This window comes from Protomyctophum bolini (genome assembly GCF_963924005.1).
Source record: "Protomyctophum bolini genome assembly, chromosome: 20".
In the NCBI taxonomy this organism is placed as follows: Eukaryota; Metazoa; Chordata; class Actinopteri; order Myctophiformes; family Myctophidae; genus Protomyctophum; species Protomyctophum bolini.
In genome coordinates, this window is record NC_137881.1 from 17,611,905 (window position 1) to 17,630,380 (window position 18,476).

At 43.8% G+C, this 18,476-nt stretch overlaps 1 protein-coding gene across 1 annotated transcript; it reads left to right on the plus strand.

Moving 5' to 3' along the window:
• Positions 1-253: 253 nt before the first annotated feature.
• tex261 (testis expressed 261) lies at positions 254-14,986 on the plus strand. The gene is made up of 6 exons (XM_080792093.1): positions 254-441; positions 7,960-8,039; positions 8,712-8,865; positions 9,629-9,696; positions 10,451-10,553; positions 11,676-14,986. Exons 1-6 carry the CDS (start codon positions 372-374, stop codon positions 11,789-11,791), a joined length of 591 nt encoding a protein of 196 aa, XP_080648219.1. The 5' UTR covers positions 254-371; the 3' UTR covers positions 11,792-14,986.
• Positions 14,987-18,476: the final 3,490 nt, after the last annotated feature.

Genomic DNA, 18,476 nt, shown 5'->3' on the forward strand with positions numbered 1-18,476 from the left:
AAAAAGGTGACAAAAGTCCTTAAATTGTCACTTCATAAATGTGCAGATACCCAACACACTTCTACTGTAAACTGTATGTTCATTGGTTTGTTTACTGTTGAGAAAACAATGTTGCACATTAAGATGGGAAAGATGAACAAAACAAAGCTGCACTTATCATCACCAGAGCGGGCGCTGTAACCTCCAGCACACACCCAGAGTCTCCTCTTCTCTCCTCTGCTTCTGTACGTCACACAGGAAGGAAGAAGCCAGTCAGAGGAACTACAGTGAACGGTCTTAGCATTTAGCCTGCTGGCTAACCCTCCTTCCTCTGTGTTTATATATATATATATGTCTGTTATTGGTACTATTCTACATGTGTGTCAGGCATCATGTGGTTCATATATCTGCTGAGCTGGCTGTCTCTGGTCGTCCAGATAAGCTTCGTCACGCTGGCTATAGGTGAGTGGCATGTAAACACTGCTAATGCTGCTAATGACGCTAAGCTAGTCATATACCTAAGTCTACACAGTGTGTGTGTGACTGTGTGTATGACTTTGTGTGTGTGTGTATGTCTGCGCGCGTGCGTTCCCTTTACGTCCTCATCGATCGGTCATGATCGATATTATTGTCGACAATATCGTGTTTCTGTGCCTGTCTGTAACTGTAACAACACATGATGTAACCAAATGGTCCCGTCATGTGTTTACACACTCTCACAGTTAATACAGTACAGAGTCTGTCCTACTCCTACTCATTCATTATGATATGACATTTATACTGAGCACACGCACGCGCACACACGCACGCGCGCGCAGGTAAACAACAGTGAGTCCACGTCAGTCGTGGCCACGTATCCAAGCTCAATGTGCACAGACAGACAGCAGGTTATGCTAATAATCTATATACATTCATGATATACCGGTATATCTGTAAGTGTCTTCTAACAATGCCTTTTTAATGTAGTAGCTTCAATATACAGATTATTATTGTTCATAATATTGGATTGTTTTAGACGGATGATGATATGGTTCATTGTCTACCTGTTGCATTATGTTGATTTGAATAAGTTTTTTTCCTGCAGTTTGCAGGAAAGTACAGTTCAATACAAGGTCTGCTAAGAGGATTTAAAAACCATGAAAGCGGGTCCTTTGTACTCAATTAATCAGAACATTAAATGACATGGATAGAGATAAAAGATAAAATATGGTGCAGGGAGTGGACAACCCTCAACCGCCTTTAGGACAGGTGTGGGACGTTTTGGTGCAGCAATGCAGAAATGTGTACAGACGGTGCCCACTGAGAATGTGGGCACCCTTACAGACTGTGGAACACGTGCTGATCAGCTGCCCCATATACCGGCCACCGAATGGTGACCGTGGGTTAATTGACCTAGACGATGACACACTGGACTGAAAGGACATACGACAGAAGAAGAAGGGTGCATTTTAAACGCAGTTTATAGTTATACAGTAGACCGACTCTGAAAAAGTATCTGAACCCCTAATTGCTTCCGATGAGCAGGTTGGTGCCTTGCATGGTTTCCTCTGTCATCGGTGTATGCTTTGTAATGCAATTGTATTATTCATTATTTTAATATTTTATAGTATTATTATTAGCAGCAGCAGTAGTAGTAGGTTAATTTGTTTTTATGGAAACAACAAGGTCTTTTAGTTGACTCTTGAGATTGTTCAAGTTTAACCAAATGGGCCTGTGAGGGGATGTGAAGTACCTATGTGTGATGGGACTTCATTTAACCGACTAAAATATGTTTAGAAAGAAAGGTTGGCGAAAGGGCCTTTATGTGTGGAGTTTGCATGTTCTCCCCGTGTCCCCTAGGGTAGGTACCCTCACAAAAACATGCAGTAATCCTGATCTCTAAACTGCCTCAGCCTGGCCAGCCGGGGTGGAGGGGAAAGGAACTGGTTGGAAGAATGTGTTCCTTCCACGCGCTACATCCGGCCAGGGAAAGTCCCCCCTGTCAGGTGCAACTTGGAGCAACTTGGACACTCTTGCATGAAGGAAGTCCGTTGCTCTCCCCAGGTTGGCGGAGGGTGTGTAGAGCCCAGGATAACATTAGATAATTGACACAGGGGTGAAAAATGGGTTACAAAATCGTGGGATAAGAATTATTAAAACTAAAAATAAAATATGTTTTGAATATTTAACTTTAAAATAAACATCCTCTCTCTTGCACTTGACCGTGAATCGTGATCACCCTCCCCTGTGCCCAGGTTGGCGCCTGTGTGCCTAAAGGTAGTCGTTCAGATCTGGATATATATATATTTGTTTCCAGTCACTTCAATCTCTTCACTTTGGTCATGCATGTCAGCGCTGGTTAACAAAACAAATGTTCCTTCACTCCAGCTCACTATCTTGAGCAAGTGAGATCTGTAGCTCTCTTCCCCCTCCCTCGAGTGGTGGATTATATTATTTGATTATTGATATATTGATATAACCGATATAGGAAGTAAACAGTGATTTAACTTTGACAGTGTCACCAAATGGACCTTTATGGATCCATTTTGTTTAATTTTACTCTCTCAAGAGTTAAATTATTGTTCAACATCTGCATTACTTAATTTACAAGTAGTCTACACAATTAGAGAATGTAGAAGAATTATTATATTTGATCAACGTTTGCCTGTTCTCTATACTAATGTAGCAACATCAATACAGCATGGAATTGTGGGCAAAATCTTATCCAACGACAACAAAATGTTCTTTAGTTTTGGGTCTGAGAGTCTACATTTCATGAAATGGTGGTCCGTGGCTCAAATGTAGAATAAACTAGATAAAGTGCCCCTCGGGGCACAGGTCTCCACCAGGGCAGGTCAGGCTGTGGCTTCCTGGTGGTGATATAATAGGCCAATGTGAAAAGGGTGACATTTCTTCTTGGATGGCAAAATGATTTGAGGCATTTTGTTCCAAAAATGTGTTTAGCAAAAATCCACCTGTTGGTGGCGCTATAAAAGGGCAATGTGAAAAGGGTGGGATATATTCCTCAGCCTAGAAGATTTCACGTAAATTGCACGTTCCATTCATGAGTTGAGGCTTTTTGTTCAAAACGGTCCAATCCTGCAAACTTTGAAAGCCAATGTTAGCCAATTGGGATGTAATCTGAAATATCAGACAGATCCGTCTTGAACGCTATAGCGATAGTGTGTAATGATTTGCGTGATTTTTGGACAGAATCTGGAGGAGTAATATATATAAAAAATGTTTTTCAAAAGTCGGCCTCCTGGTGGCGCTATAACAGACAGAATTTTTTGGGGCAGAGGTTCATTGTTGGCATCCAGGGAGTTTGTGTGTGTAAAATTTGGCATCGACTGGGTTAACGATGCCGGAGAATAGCTGGTAACAGACGGACACACACACACACACACCGACGGAGTGCAAAACATACTCTCTCCCCATGCCTTCGGCCTGGTGGAGACAATAATGGACCTTGATATGAAACGGTATGAAAACCACTGACGTGAATTCATCTGTTGAAAATCTACTAGCCTTTGCTAAGCTTGTATATGTGCAATGTTATTTTCATCATTCATTTTTCTGTATATCTAAGCTTTGACAGAGGAGACAGCTGTGTGTGTGTGTGTGTGTGTGTGTGTGTGTGGACATTACATAATAATGTTGTTTAATTAGCAGGTCATAGAGAGTTCAGTGTACACAGTACATGGATCATAAAAAACATCATCGTAGCTCTTAGGGCTATAGAAGAATATACCAGATGTAGCTTATCTTGTATTGCAAGCTTGTAGATAACCGATTTAGACCTGTTACCCATACTTTGTTATACCTTTCAATCAGTGAGCTACCTCTGTCTAACGTGTCTCATTAGTTGTTGCTATACATGTAGCAAAATCTTTTTTATTTCTTTTTTTTATAATGGGTGTAGCTGCAGAAGCTGTGGTGCTTAAACTTTAACCCATTTAGGCCTGATGTAAAAAAAAAAGAAAAAACGTTCGCTCTGAAAGAATATATACCTATTCAAAGATTTGTGCCGCATTTTTAAGATTTTTCAAAAATAGCAGACCTACAAGTTCATAGCGCGCCACTCCTACAGACTAATAGGCCTGCAGTGCGCTCCCGGTGTGCAACTGTGAATTTCCAAAACGAACCCCGTTTGAGAAAAGTAGCCGGGGCACTCGGATAAAATTGCTTTTTATTACACAACGCGGGATGCAACAATGCTAATCGCTGTACCAGCAAATTTCTAACACCCGTGGCACATGTGGCGAGGACTTTATCTTTGAAATCGGAATGTTTATATACACGTTTGGACTGTAAATGTAGCTATTGCGTAAAACAGGCTGCAGTTGCACCATGACTGTCATGATAATCATGACAGTCATGTTGGGCTGCCAGAGTAGGCTATCATTTGTTGTTTTTCTTGTTTTTTCGCCCTGCTGCCTGAGACAACTCGGGCAGCAAGGCGCAAGACTCCTGTCCCCTCTCTTAAAAGTTTCCTTTCACTTGAAAATTACATTTAAGAAACTTTAATAATATATGTTGCTCAATGCTTCTCTGCACAGCGCGTCTCTCTGTCTCTACACTCCTCGACAACTCTATGCAGAGAGATAGCTCCGCCTCTGCAAGCCACAAGCCCACAACGCGTCGCTGATGCGCATTTATCAAAAGGGTGGAAAATAAATAAATAGCGTGTGACCGATAGAGAACCGAAATCAAATTATTGTAATGGGTACCCGGTACCCCAGTACGTTCGGTTCGGTACATACTTGGTCCCGAGGCTCGGGACCCACCCCTACTCACATCCCTACTTGAGATAGCAGAGATTAAAATAGCCTGCGTTTTGCGTCCCAAAACGCAGTATATATAAGTATATATAAACAACCTCTGCACCCACAGGACGCACTACTGTACCCATCATGTATTGTACAGTAATAATAATCCACCGTGAAAATAAATCCCGGAAAAAAAATGCCGTAAAACAATAATTCACGGACACGATCATTTTTGCATGGCCGCTTCCGACCTCATCCTACAGTATGTTATATAGGATATATATATATATGTATATATATATGTATTATATACACTAAAATCCAAATATATCCAAATACTAATTATATATGTATTATATACACTAAAATCCACGTACGAATCGTTGTAGAACCACTAGTTTGTAATAATAACACTGTCTGACGGGCGCCGCCATCTTGCTCGGAGACTAGCGCTGAGCGGTGACATGCGGAGAGCGGAGCCCAGCCTCGAGACCAGAGCCGTTTAGAGAGAGAGAGTGATGACAACATAGCGTTGAGTTTGTCATGCAGCTCCATGAATAAACAGTGAACGGAGTTGTCGCAACTCTCTCATCTAAACGGCGCTGCCTCCGACAGAAAGATTTAGGTTTAGGGGAATGTATGTTTCTGTTGCGTGCGTTGTGGTGAATGAATGTGGTGAGTCAATGAAGTACAATACTTTATAGACGGAACAAGTGCTACAGATACTTTATTCTTTTTCAGTTTTTAATCCAGATCATGGATTGAACAATGGAGTCCCAAATGCACAAACCATTTATATTTGACAATGAGTCACTTAAATTGAGCTGTGCTGCAGTGCATTATAAATGCACCATACTTAATTTAGCTCACTGAGTGCACCACAAAGTAATTCATTTATATTTTACTTTATTTTGGTGCTATTATATTTACGTTATTTACTGTTCTGCATACTTTGCACTGTTGTTTGCAAAGATCTTTGCAGATTTGGTATTGTGGTTGATTTCTTTCGGATACATTTCTACATGAATATAACCACATTTTAACCATGAAAAAAATGAAATGGGAGTTGCTGCAATTTGTAAAAATGACAAAATATGACTTGCTGAAGTGAGACCACCCCTGCACTCATTAGATTGAAAACCTACAGTATTTACATCACTGCACTGTGGACTATAGTCGCGGTGATGCAGCTCCCTATTCGAACCCACTGTGGACTATAGTCCTGGTGATGCAGCTCCCTATTCGAACCCACTGTGGACTATAGTCCTGGTGATGCAGCTCCCTATTCGAACCCACTGTGGACTATAGTCGCGGTGATGCAGCTCCCTATTCGAACCCACTGTGGACTATAGTCGCTGTGATGCAGCTCCCTATTCGAACCCACTGTGGACTATAGTCACGGTGATGCAGCTCCCTATTCGAACCCACTGTGGACTATAGTCACGGTGATGCAGCTCCCTATTCGAACCCACTGTGGACTATAGTCGCTGTGATGCAGCTCCCTATTCGAACCCACTGTGGACTATAGTCACGGTGATGCAGCTCCCTATTCGAACCCACTGTGGACTATAGTCGCGGTGATGCAGCTCCCTATTCGAACCCACTGTGGACTATAGTCGCGGTGATGCAGCTCCCTATTCGAACCCACTGTGGACTATAGTCGTGGTGATGCAGCTCCCTATTCGAACCCACTGTGGACTATAGTCGCGGTGATGCAGCTCCCTATTCGAACCCACTGTGGACTATAGTCGCTGTGATGCAGCTCCCTATTCGAACCCACTGTGGACTATAGTCACGGTGATGCAGCTCCCTATTCGAACCCACTGTGGACTATAGTCGCTGTGATGCAGCTCCCTATTCGAACCCACTGTGGACTATAGTCGCGGTGATGCAGCTCCCTATTCGAACCCACTGTGGACTATAGTCACGGTGATGCAGCTCCCTATTCGAACCCACTGTGGACTATAGTCACGGTGATGCAGCTCCCTATTCGAACCCACTGTGGACTATAGTCGCGGTGATGCAGCTCCCTATTCGAACCCACTGTGGACTATAGTCACGGTGATGCAGCTCCCTATTCGAACCCACTGTGGACTATAGTCGCGGTGATGCAGCTCCCTATTCGAACCCACTGTGGACTATAGTCGCGGTGACGTGGCTGCCCTCGGGCTTGTGAGTCGTGCGGGTGAAGGAGGTGAAAAGTTCAGGGCAGTGCTCGCTGGAGGCCTCTCTGCCCTTCCTCCTGAGTCTCTCAGTGTCTCTGTGACAGCTGTCAGTCACCTTGTCTGTCTGTCCTCCCACTGTTTTGACCTCTCCAACCACGCCACCTGGAATAACCTCCGCTCCTCTCATCAGTGGTTTTCAACCCTTTTCATAGCAATAAGGTCCATTATTTATTCGGGCATTTGAGCCACGGGACCACCAGTTGATGACGGTTGATGACATGTAGCCCAAAACTTATATTAGAATTCTATTATAATAGAATATTATTGTTATCATTGGTTAAGATTTTGGGTTTTGTCCACAATTCCGTACGGAATTGATGTTGGTACCATTAGGAGAGATAACAGGCAAACTTTGATCAAAATAACAATTATTCTACATTCTCAGTAGACTTCTTGTAAATTAAGTAATGTAGTTGTTTAACAAAAATGTAAGTTAAATTAGTAGCATTATGAATGTGATGTGTGTTGGTTTTAAAGTCTGTGTGTTTTGGACGTGACTTGACTTACAGTAGTGTGGGGAAATCTATGGCTGTTCGTTTTGTCATAGTATTACTAAATAATTATAATTTGGAATGTATTTATTAAAGTTTGTCAATTTGATGAGTAGCTCATGTTGTTGAAACATTGCTACATTTTTAGATAGATGGATAGATAGATCTTTATTGTCATTGCTTGCATGAAACAACAAAAACAAAATTCAGTTTAGAGCTTCACCTCTGGCATACAAATAAATAACCATACTGTACAATAACCCAAAGTGCATAGTGCTGGTGCAATGTAATAGTGCAAAGTCCAAAGTTCAGTCCATTTTCAGTACCCTTTTAATACTATAGGTAGGGGCTCGGGGATGGGGGGGCGGAGGGCAGGTTTATGTCAGTCAGCAAGTGCTGACTGACAGCCCCCCCCCCCAGATTTGATTGTGGGTACGACTGCTACAGCAAGCATTAAGATCCGAGATCAGAGTACTGTATCTGTTTAAACGTGTTGTTCATCGTTGTATGTTTCAGCTGCTGGTCTGTACTATCTGGCTGAGCTGATAGAAGAATACACAGTGGCCACCAGTAGAATCATAAAGTACATGATATTGGTGAGTATGTGACTCTACTGTTAACTACTGTATCAAGTACATGATATTAGGGATGTCACGATTACACTTAAGTTGACAATTCATTGCCAAACAAATAATTGCGATTAACGATTCAATTGTGCCATTTGCATTGACCATTGGGAATGTTACAATTTGTATTTTTGTTTGCCTTTTAGGCTTCGTAATCACAAATTGGAACAAGGCAGATTTGACGAATAATATAAAACCAATAAAGTGACAAAATTGTGCAGAAATTGTATAAACGGTTGATCTACAAGCTTACAACATGTGCATAGGAGGCCTTTGCTATGTTTCACCAGTTTCAACTGAAACGGGCCTCCGAGTCCGAGCTATGACTGACCGCCAGGCGACATTCAACACCCCACCACTATGTGTCAATACGCCTGAGTCATTACACGTATGTCATAGGTATATATGGGGGCCTCATTTGGTCATGAAACCGGCCTCCAGATTCCTCAGGCCACCCCTGAACATGTGTAACATGTGCGGTTTTCCAGCACGGAAGGTTGGGGCCAGGCCAGGCCCCCGGGGTTAAATGGTGTATATGTTGTATAGTTTTCTACAGGTGTTCTGCATATTAATGGTGTATATAATGTGTCTTTAGTTTTCTACAGGTGTTCTGTGTATTAATGGTGTATATATTGTCTTTAGTTTTCTACAGGGGTTCTATCAGGCCTCTACCTGTTTGAAAGCTTCCCAGCCTTCATGGTGGGAGTGGGGCTGTTCACCAACCTGGTGTACTTTGGTCTGCTGCAGACCTTCCCTTACATCCTGCTCAGCTCGCCCAACTTCATCCTCTCCTGTGGTAAGAACTAACTAACTTAATAACTAGTTAACTTATTTATTAACCGAACTATGCTGTCCTGTGGAGAGAATGTGCAACTAGCTTCATCCTGTCCTGTGGTAAGAATCCAGCTACTACACTAATCCAAGATGATTGCCATGGAGTTAAGTAAAACTGGCATTTTATTTATTTATTTTTTGATAGTATCAAGTGAAGAGAGACAGGACAGAGGGAGAGAGAGAAGGGGAGAGACATGCAGCAAAGGTCGTTATGAACGGGAACATGCTGTCAGGCCAAAGCCTATATGTGGCTTGCGCCGTCCACTTGGCCAGCGGACGGCCCAGAACTGGTGGTATTGAGGCTCGTTTGTTTGTGCGTGCCTCGACGGAGCGGGGCGGTAGAGTCTCTGCCATCTGCGTGCCATATCAGTGCCGAACTTTTGACCCCGTCCAGCCCTGCTCATGTCTCACAGCACATGCAAACTTCAAATGACTCGACATTTCACACAACAATTGCTAAGTACTCGAGCCAAGGTTTAACTCACAAACAAACAAGCAGCACTCCAAAATAAAAGATGCAAGACTGGCTCTGATGCAATTTCCTCATGTTTATCTGAGAACACTGATGCGTTTTGGCAAACAGCCTTCTTCAGAGCAGGCTAAAAAGAACTCTGCCAAGGTACTAGGCTTATTATCCCGCCCTCAATGTCTTCACATTGTGTGTGTGCGTGTGTGTGCGTGTGCGTGTGCGTGCGTGTGTGCGTGCGTGTGTGCGTCGTCCTCAGTGCTGGTGGTGGCGAATCATTACATGGCCTTCCAGTACTTTGCAGAAGAATATTATCCATTCTCAGAGGTAAGATAATAAGCCAAGAGGTCTCAGGTTACCGGGGTAATTTATTAAGGCTGCGCTGAGAGGCGTGTCAGCCAATCAGCATCAAGTATTGGAACTAACCGTTTTAGAATGAAACCTTTGAGGCCTATACATATGCCAGTTTTTTGGTGATAAGGAAACAGAGAAATGTGTTTGGGTGAGCGGTGAGTCTCATATCACCGCGGCTCAGTGGCGCCATGTTGTAGTTTTGAGTGAAAACAGAGATGAGTTTGGGTGAGTCTCTTATCATTGCGACTCAGGGATGTCATGTTGTAGTTTTTAGTAAAAACAGAGAGATGTGTTTGGGTGAGAATCTTATCACTGCGACTCAGGGATGTCATGTTGTAGTTTTAGTAAAAACAGACGTGTTTGGGTGAGCGATGAGTCTCTTATCACCGCGGCTCAGTGACGTCATGTTGTAGTTTTCGGTGGTCCCCTTATCGCCTAAAACTGGAGTATGAATAGACCATTAGTCCTAACGCACCTGTCACCAACCTTTCGAGGTGTGCATTGGGCTGTTTCTAAAAAGTAATAGCTAATTTACATCTATAGTCAAAAAGTTCCTATCTACAAGGTCATGATGCAACGCATTGTAACTTTGAAATTGATCTATTGTCAGCATGTGATGACAGCGTTATACGAGAGTATAAATGCACCATAGTCCTTGGTTGTGTTGTCTTCCTGTTTACAGGTTTTGTTGTGCAGTCATTAACCCACTCGTTCTTCCCGATTGCAGGTGTTGGCATACTTCACCATCTGCCTGTGGATCATTCCCTTCTCCTTCTTCGTGTCGCTCTCGGCTGGAGAAAACGTGCTTCCGTCCACCGTCCAGCAAGGAGGTGAGCGTCTGGCTGCCGTCAAGTTCACTGGAAGACTGGATACTTAACGTCACGTCACCCTAGAGATAGCCATAGTCGATGCTAACAAGAACTTGACGTCAAGTCACCCTTGAGCTAGCCATAGCAGACGCTAACAAGAACTTGACGTCAAGTCACCCTAGAGATAGCCGTAGCGGACACTAACAAGAACTTATGTCAAGTCGTGTGGCCAGACAGTTGCCTCTCGCAATTTTCAAATGCTTTTGTCATAAAGTCTGGAGCAACGGAAAAATTAAATCTTGAAAAAAAATATCGGTCAATTGTCTGGAAAATAATTTTGTGTTTAAAATATCGTAAATATTATCGTCTCCCCAGTGTCTGCCAAGTGCGTCCCCAGTGTCTGCCCAAAGTCTCCCCAGTGCCTCCTCAGTGTCTGCCCAAAGTCTCCCCAGTGCGTCCCCAGTGTCTGCCCAAAGTCTCCCCAGTGCCTCCTCAGTGTCTGCCCAAAGTCTCCCCAGTGCCTCCCCAGTGTCTGCCCAAAGTCTCCCCAGTGCCTCCCTAGTGCCTCCCCAGTGTCCGCCAAGTGCCTCCCCAGTGTCTGCCTAGTGCCTCCCCAAGTCCTCACCAGTGTCTGCCCAGTGCCACCCCAGTGCCTCCCCAGTGTCCCCATAGCAATACAAGAGCAATAATCCAAATGAATCTTAATTAATTAATCTAGGCCGTGCGCCAGAAGGCCCCCCCCGTGCCCAGCACCATGCCAATGCTTTTTCCTGCAGGAAACACTGCTTTTGTGAAGAAGATATATATGAACCCAAATACTGTTTCAGAGGGGTGTTGTTAAGTGTTTTTATAATGTCGTTATTGTTGGACTTGCATATATTTACATAATGCATACATTTATCCTAATATATATATAAATCATCTAAGCATATATAGCTTGCTGCTTAGCAGAAATGTAAATAATAAATTAGAAAAATGCTCTAAATATATTTTAAAACATATGTTTGTGAACGGAAATGACAAGCAGATTTCGGGAGGTGTAGTTCCAGCATTCGGAGATTGTGGAGTAGTTGTCTGGCTACGCGAGACTATATTAGCAGCCCTGCCGCTAACGTGCGCTGTTCCCGGTGTCTTCTCTTCCAGATGATGTGGTGTCAAATTACTTCACAAAGGGCAAGCGGGGGAAGCGGTCCGGCATCCTACTGGTCTTTTCCTTCCTCAAGGAGGCGGTGCTTCCCAGCCGACAGAAAATGTACTGAGGAGGAAGGGAAGGGGCCAGCGGACACAGGGTGCATCGTGGGAGATGGAGTCCGTCAGTGAGTGAGGGAACAACGGAGGTACTGCCAGACTATTGTTGACTTCAATTCTGGACGGGAACTTAAAAAAAAAAGACAAACAAACAAACAAATGACGAAGAAACAGGAAGTGGAAACGGAAGGAGGGCACATTTCGGGGACGGACCAACAAAACAGACCTTCCTGTTTTTCTTTTCTTTATTCTTTTCTTTTTCTTAATTTTCTTTGAGGGGTGGGGGGGATAGTTTACGCCGGACGTGTTTTGTCTGCTTCTTATCTACGTTTAGACAACAATGCCAACAATATGGTGGAGACCCCCCTCTGTCTACCCAGCCAGGCTCCGTCGGACTTCTCTTTTCTATGCTTTTCGGTATTATAATGAGTTTGTGGCTGGATTCGGGTTGGAGTCGACCGCATTAATTCCCCGGGGCGTCCCTGCTTTGGGTTTTTCCATGTAGACAAAAAGTCGGCGAAAATACACAATCTACGAGCTCAGAATTTGTGATGTTATAGATCGGAGGTTTTTCTCGACATTTTGCCATTATTCCCCTCCCAACCCCACCCCAAAAAGAATCCATGTTTTTCGAAAAGTGTAATGAGAGAATACATCCTTACGACATTATTTATTAGGAACCAGATCGATTCTTCCCTGTGACTATAAAGTGCCTTTCAAATGGGAAGCGAGGAACGCAGGTGTTTAAATCAACGACAGGTCTGCTCAAGAGGGGCGCAACAACGCAACCGTGAAAAAAAAGCTAAACAGTACCCAGGTCTGGTGAGTCGTGTGCACGAAACGAGCACGCGTGCAACAAATTCACGGGACCGCGCTCACGTAAATACGCTTGCGTTGTCGCACCGCGACTGCTCCCCAGTGCTCCGCGCCTATAGTTCATTGAAAATGAACTATAGTTCACTATTGAAAATGAACTATAGACGTGTTATATCGCTTCACGTTTGAAAGGCCCTTTAGGCATCAATCTGTATGAACGAGGAATAGGAATAAAAGAACAGAGAATGCAGAATATTTGACACATGTTTTGGATCGTTCTCCTGGTGTACAAATTAAGACCTAGAGGACAAATCCCTTTGTACAGTTAAGCGTAGCTACCAACCAAATGCTAACGCCACCATCCACTGCCAGCGATGCGAGCGAGCCAACGATGAATCTCATTAGAATACATGTTCTTCAATGAGACTGTCCTGACGTACCGCGAGCACGTTGTCCCTCCTATATTCGCTCGCAGAGTCTCTGTTTGAACGAGGTTTCGCGGGCCCCAAACGCTTTTATTGGTTGAGATCTACACACTACAATGTATTACTTGCACAAGCAGAGCGTGCAAGTACTGCGATCTATATATGCTACTATTTATTGGTTATTTGATTGGTTCAAGCCACGTCTCAACGCGATCACAGTTGAGATCTATACGCTACTATTTAATTGGTTATTTGATTGATCAAGCTACGTCGCAACGCAATGGACGACGTTCCATATCAGAACAATCTTTCGCGTGATATCTCCGTCGCCCGCTCGTCCCTTGCCTGTGCAGATGGTGTGTAGCCTATTCTACAAAAAAACCTTCTAAATTCGTAGTTCTCACACTTTCAAGTTTTTTCTTTTTTTTCTTTTTTCCAAGAATAGCAGATGTGCAAGCTTAGCTGCATATCTGCTTTTTTTGAATACCCAACGTATAAAATCAAAGAATGACGGGATGGATTAATGCAAACAGCGGCAGGGCCACCATGACTTGCCCAGGTGCCCACTTGACCTGCATCTACTCTGTTCGTCTCGACAGGCCACAGTGACACCTCATTCAGTGGAGTTGTGTCATAAAAACGTATAAATAAATGGCCGCTATGCACGAAGGGCATAGAAGGGAGTCGACAAAAAGAACGTGCGTGTTTTCATATGATATAAACGGAGCATATAAGAACAGATCTCGCAGATCTCTGGAGGTGTCGGCGTGGGGTCCCGGGGTCCTTGAGGGGGGTTTCCAGGGGGTCCACAGCATAAGTGATCCATAGTTATTATAGGAGCTAAGATGGACCCTTTGACGGTCATCTGAGACACTCGGAGAGTCTTAACACATTAACACTTAACAACAGGATTTTACGGTATAGAGTGTGTAGGGGGTCCTTGGGAGATTAAAACAGGGTGTTTGAATGGGGGTCCGTGTGCTGATACATATCAAACCGGGGAGTATTTTCATGTGACTGCAAAAAGGGGGCTCATATCTCCATTGAGTATTTTTTACATCATCACTAATCAAAACAATCGCTGTTCGTTAATACCGTTCTTTATTGGGACTATTTTTAATAACTGGGTAATTTTGTACGTTATTTTTATCATCATTTTGGTGGAGACCCATGAATGATGTATGAGATGGATCCTGTGCAATGATTGGTTTGTACCGCTACTTGTCGGGTGTTGTGTGCATAGATATTAAATTAGATGCCTCATTGGGCGTTGCAGTTCGTTGGAGCGATGTGTGTTGAAGGAGGGGCGGAAGAATTTACACTGGGAGAGGAAGTACGCCGGAAGTGTGGAAGGCACGCTACCTCACGCTGCCACTCAAGTGATTACTGGCCAATCACAGCGCATCTTTTCCGGGACTTACAGACCCGAACATGCGCTCTGTGACGAACACTCATGCTTCCGCGGTGCTTCGCAAGGAATCTCGGGAATGTTTTGCCCTTGAGCACATACACTGCACAGCCGGAAAGGGCGTCTATGTTTATATGTCTATGGTTGTGTGTGTGTGTGTGTGTGTGTAGGGGGGGTGGCAGTGGTTCTCAAAGTGGTGTCCGGGGACCCCCAGGGGTCCTTGGGAGGGGGTTCCAGGTGTCCCCAGAAATGTATTTTTAATACAGCATCAAAATCAGCTCAATCACCTGCACCCTATGTGCATTGGCTCTTTGAAAACAGCCGATCTACAAGCTCACGTTCAACGCATGTTGTGAGCTTGTAGATTATTTTCAAAATAGACAACACAACCTTGCATTGGCTCAGAATCCTTTCAGATGGTGGTTCGTAGCCACTCGCAGGAAGTCGGAGGTCCTTGACAAGTTTGAGGCGGTCTCTCTACCAATCAGTGGGCGTGGTTTAATTGTAGGTCCGTGTGCACACATCTGTACAGATCAATAAAGAGCTGCAGAACATCACATGGTGTTTATTTTTAATTAGATCACATGGTATTTATTTTTAATTAGATCACATGGTGTTTATTTTTAATTAGATCACATGGTGTTTATTTTTAATTAGATAAAATGGTGTTTATTTTTATTAAGATCACATGGTGTTCATTTTAATTAGATCACATGGTGTGGTTATTATTTATTTAGGCTCAGATGGTGTGTTTTATATGAATTAATTGTCAGCAGGTGGTAATGCAACACGAAGAACAGACCAAGATTCCTCAGTAGATGAAACAGTTTACAGTCTGCTTGGTAGAACATTTCTCTATTTTAAAGATGGAGTGCCGTGATTTCTTTCCACCCTAAAACATGATCATCAGGTATTATTATATAAGGAGGAAGATTCTTTAAAAAAGAAGTGTACAGTATTTGTTAAAATGTCGTTTTTATGTAGAAACGCCCACCAGTTCATTAAGTATGCCTGGCTTGCCGGTTGATGATGGATGCTGAGTGATCCACCTGAACTGAAGCCGCACCCACAAGCTGTTGTTGTATGATAAAGGGGGAGGGTTAGGGGAGGGGATGATTTTGTGATGTCACTATCACTTTTTTTTCATTGGCACGTTTGTTTGACTGCCTCCAGGAAGAAACCCTAAATACAAAGAGAAGACATCATTGCACATGACAACCACTCCAAGGGGTCTAATGAAGTACTGTCACCTCATAAATACATGATAAACTGGAAAAAATATACGATCACGGCACTTCATCTTTAACAATAATGTTTCTTGGCAATAAGTTAACTACAATACCGTTAGAAAGCCTGTTTACGTTTTTAAATGGAGTCTCATTTGTAAGCAACATTGCACGTGCCATGGAGGAGCCCCGGTGGCAGACCAAGGATCAAAGGGGAGGATTGGCCCTTGGAAGGCCTCGGGATCCCCCAGGAGGAAGTTACTGATGTTGCTCTGGAGCTGCTCTCTGGTGGAGCTGTTGGACCCGACTCTGGATAAGCAGTTGAAGTTGGATGGATGGATTTGTAGGACGAGCAGCACAGCTTGGGTGAGTTTATCCACAACAGCCTGTAGGAATACTGTAGTACAGTGAAACCAGTGAGGACAGTTGACAGGCTATTATCAATATGTCTGTACACAGAGTGGTTCTCAAATGGGTTTTTTGCAACGAACCCCCATAACTCAAATGGAACCAAATGGACCTGTAAATATCCATTCATACTTTATTCCATACCATGTGTGTGTGTGACGTGTTTGTGTGTGTGTTGACACTACACACACGCAGAAGAACTGGGAGGCGGGAGTGCTTCGCGTCCTTAACATGAAATAGTTTGATAACCACTGATATAGAAACATAGGGTTTTCAGAAAAAACTGTAAGGATTTAGAAGGCATTTGTGCCTCAGGTCTTATGTAATGCTTGTAACAGGTTCTAGTAGTGTCCGGGATCCAGCGCCACCTCAGCCAGGTGCATGGCCACCTCCGTCCAGGGGGAGGCGCTCTGGCCCTGCAGGGGTTTTCCCCCCAGGCCGGGCAGCTCCAGGACGCTGGGCGTGGCCTGGAAGTCCCCGGGGTGGCGCTCCATGCGGGACGGGAAGTCCCCGGGGAACAGCAGCCTCTCCAGCACATCCGTGGGAAGGTGTGGGACGGCGGCCGCCACGCCCCCACTCCACCTGGTGGTTTGTAGGGGTGTCACAATTATCACGCTATATTACGTTTAAATAGCTGATCTACAAGCATCCAACACGTCACTTCGTGGTGGGGATGTCGCAATTATTACATAATCATCTAATCGCAATTATAAATATGTGACTAAATTTGACTGAGGGACTGCCATTGGATTTTTTGAAATTTCGTTTTTTTCATGTCATGTGAAAGCAGGGAATCATAGCTTCAAATTGACTTATTGGTTGTTCAGTTTGACCCACCGGTTTTGGAGATATGGCTTATATAGTAATGTCTTGCAGAAAACATCGAGTTGAGAAAACAGGCTTGAAAGGTTCACTTCTGTGGTCTCTAACATTATACCTAGCTACATGTTTAAGCATTTATTTAATATTTGCATGTCGATTTCATCTCTGACACTTATTTCAGACATGCTCTAGTATGTGCTATTAACTCATTTTGAAAAAAAAGAAAAAAACAAGTTTTTCTCTGGTGAAAAGCTGGAGGCGATGGCATGGCAGGCTCTCAGTCAAATCTGGTCACATATGAGATAATCGCAATTATTTTGTCATGATTGTCAATCGTTTCCATGTTCAAACATGTCCATTTTCATAAATAAATAAATAGCTCATCTACAAAGCTTGTAGATGACCTATTTATGCTATGTCGTACATTTCTAGGAAAGAAAACGATGATGAAAAAATGAATAAATGTGTCAGTGATTTCTTTCGTTATTCATCATATCTGCCCTTTTGAAATTTGTGATTACGAAGCCTTAAAGGCAAACAGAAATACAAATTGTAATATTCCAATAATGTGCAATGTAAAAAACACAATTTAATCGTCAGCTTAAATGTGTAACCGTGACAGCCCCACCTGGTGGTGTAAAGAGGCGCACCGTCTCCGGCTCTGGACAGTACGACGCTGGAGCGCAGGTCTGGCTCCGCCCTCGGAGGGGCGGGGCTTCCCATCCTGGCTGCCTGGGGTCTGGAGAGCGAGGTCCGAGGAGGCGTGGCTGGGTTGGTCGAGATGTTCCAACGCTCCTGGAAGGTGAGGATGGGATATTAGTCCTTGTCTTTTATCGCTAGGGTTGTCCCCATCGGGGGCCGGTCATGTCATTTTCAAAATGATCGGAATCGGTTCGGGAGCAATAATTACAAAGAATTAATAAATAATGGCTCCTTCATCGTGCCACAATGCCACAATCGTGATGTGTAATTTTCACAACGCGGCCCATATCCGTACCTGCGGGCCTCCTCCCAACTGACGCGTGTGCTTGCCTCGCTCGGGTTTGGGTTCAGGTTCAGGTTGCGGTTCGCCCGGCTCCAGAACCGTGCAGTGTCTGTGGTACTGGCTCGGTGGACCATTCCTCGGGGTCTCCATCAGAAGGGTCCGTAGACCTTTCCTGTTGGCCCACTGTGTGATGTTCTCCTCCACAAGACCCCGTCTCACCTCCTGAAAACACAACATTTACAAGTTAACACATTTACCTGAGCTCACACAGGTGGTGTCCCAAATCGTCTTTTGTTGATTTGGATGAATCCAGAATTAATACTCTTATATTTCCCCGTTGCTAGGCATCGCTTGCTTCCGTGTTGTTATAAAGACTAAATGTCTATAATGCCACCCAGGGTAAAGGGTTATGGCACATAGGCCCCTTTTCCACCGGTTAGTTCCCAATGGGAACCGGTTCACTTCTTTTTGGTTCTTACCTCCAAAATTGGAACGTTAATTATTAATTGTGTGGGCAAAATCATACCTATATTAGATTGTTATCACCATAAAACATTTTTAAAGGTTGCAAATGAGGCATTTTGTAGGAAAATATGCTAAATAATA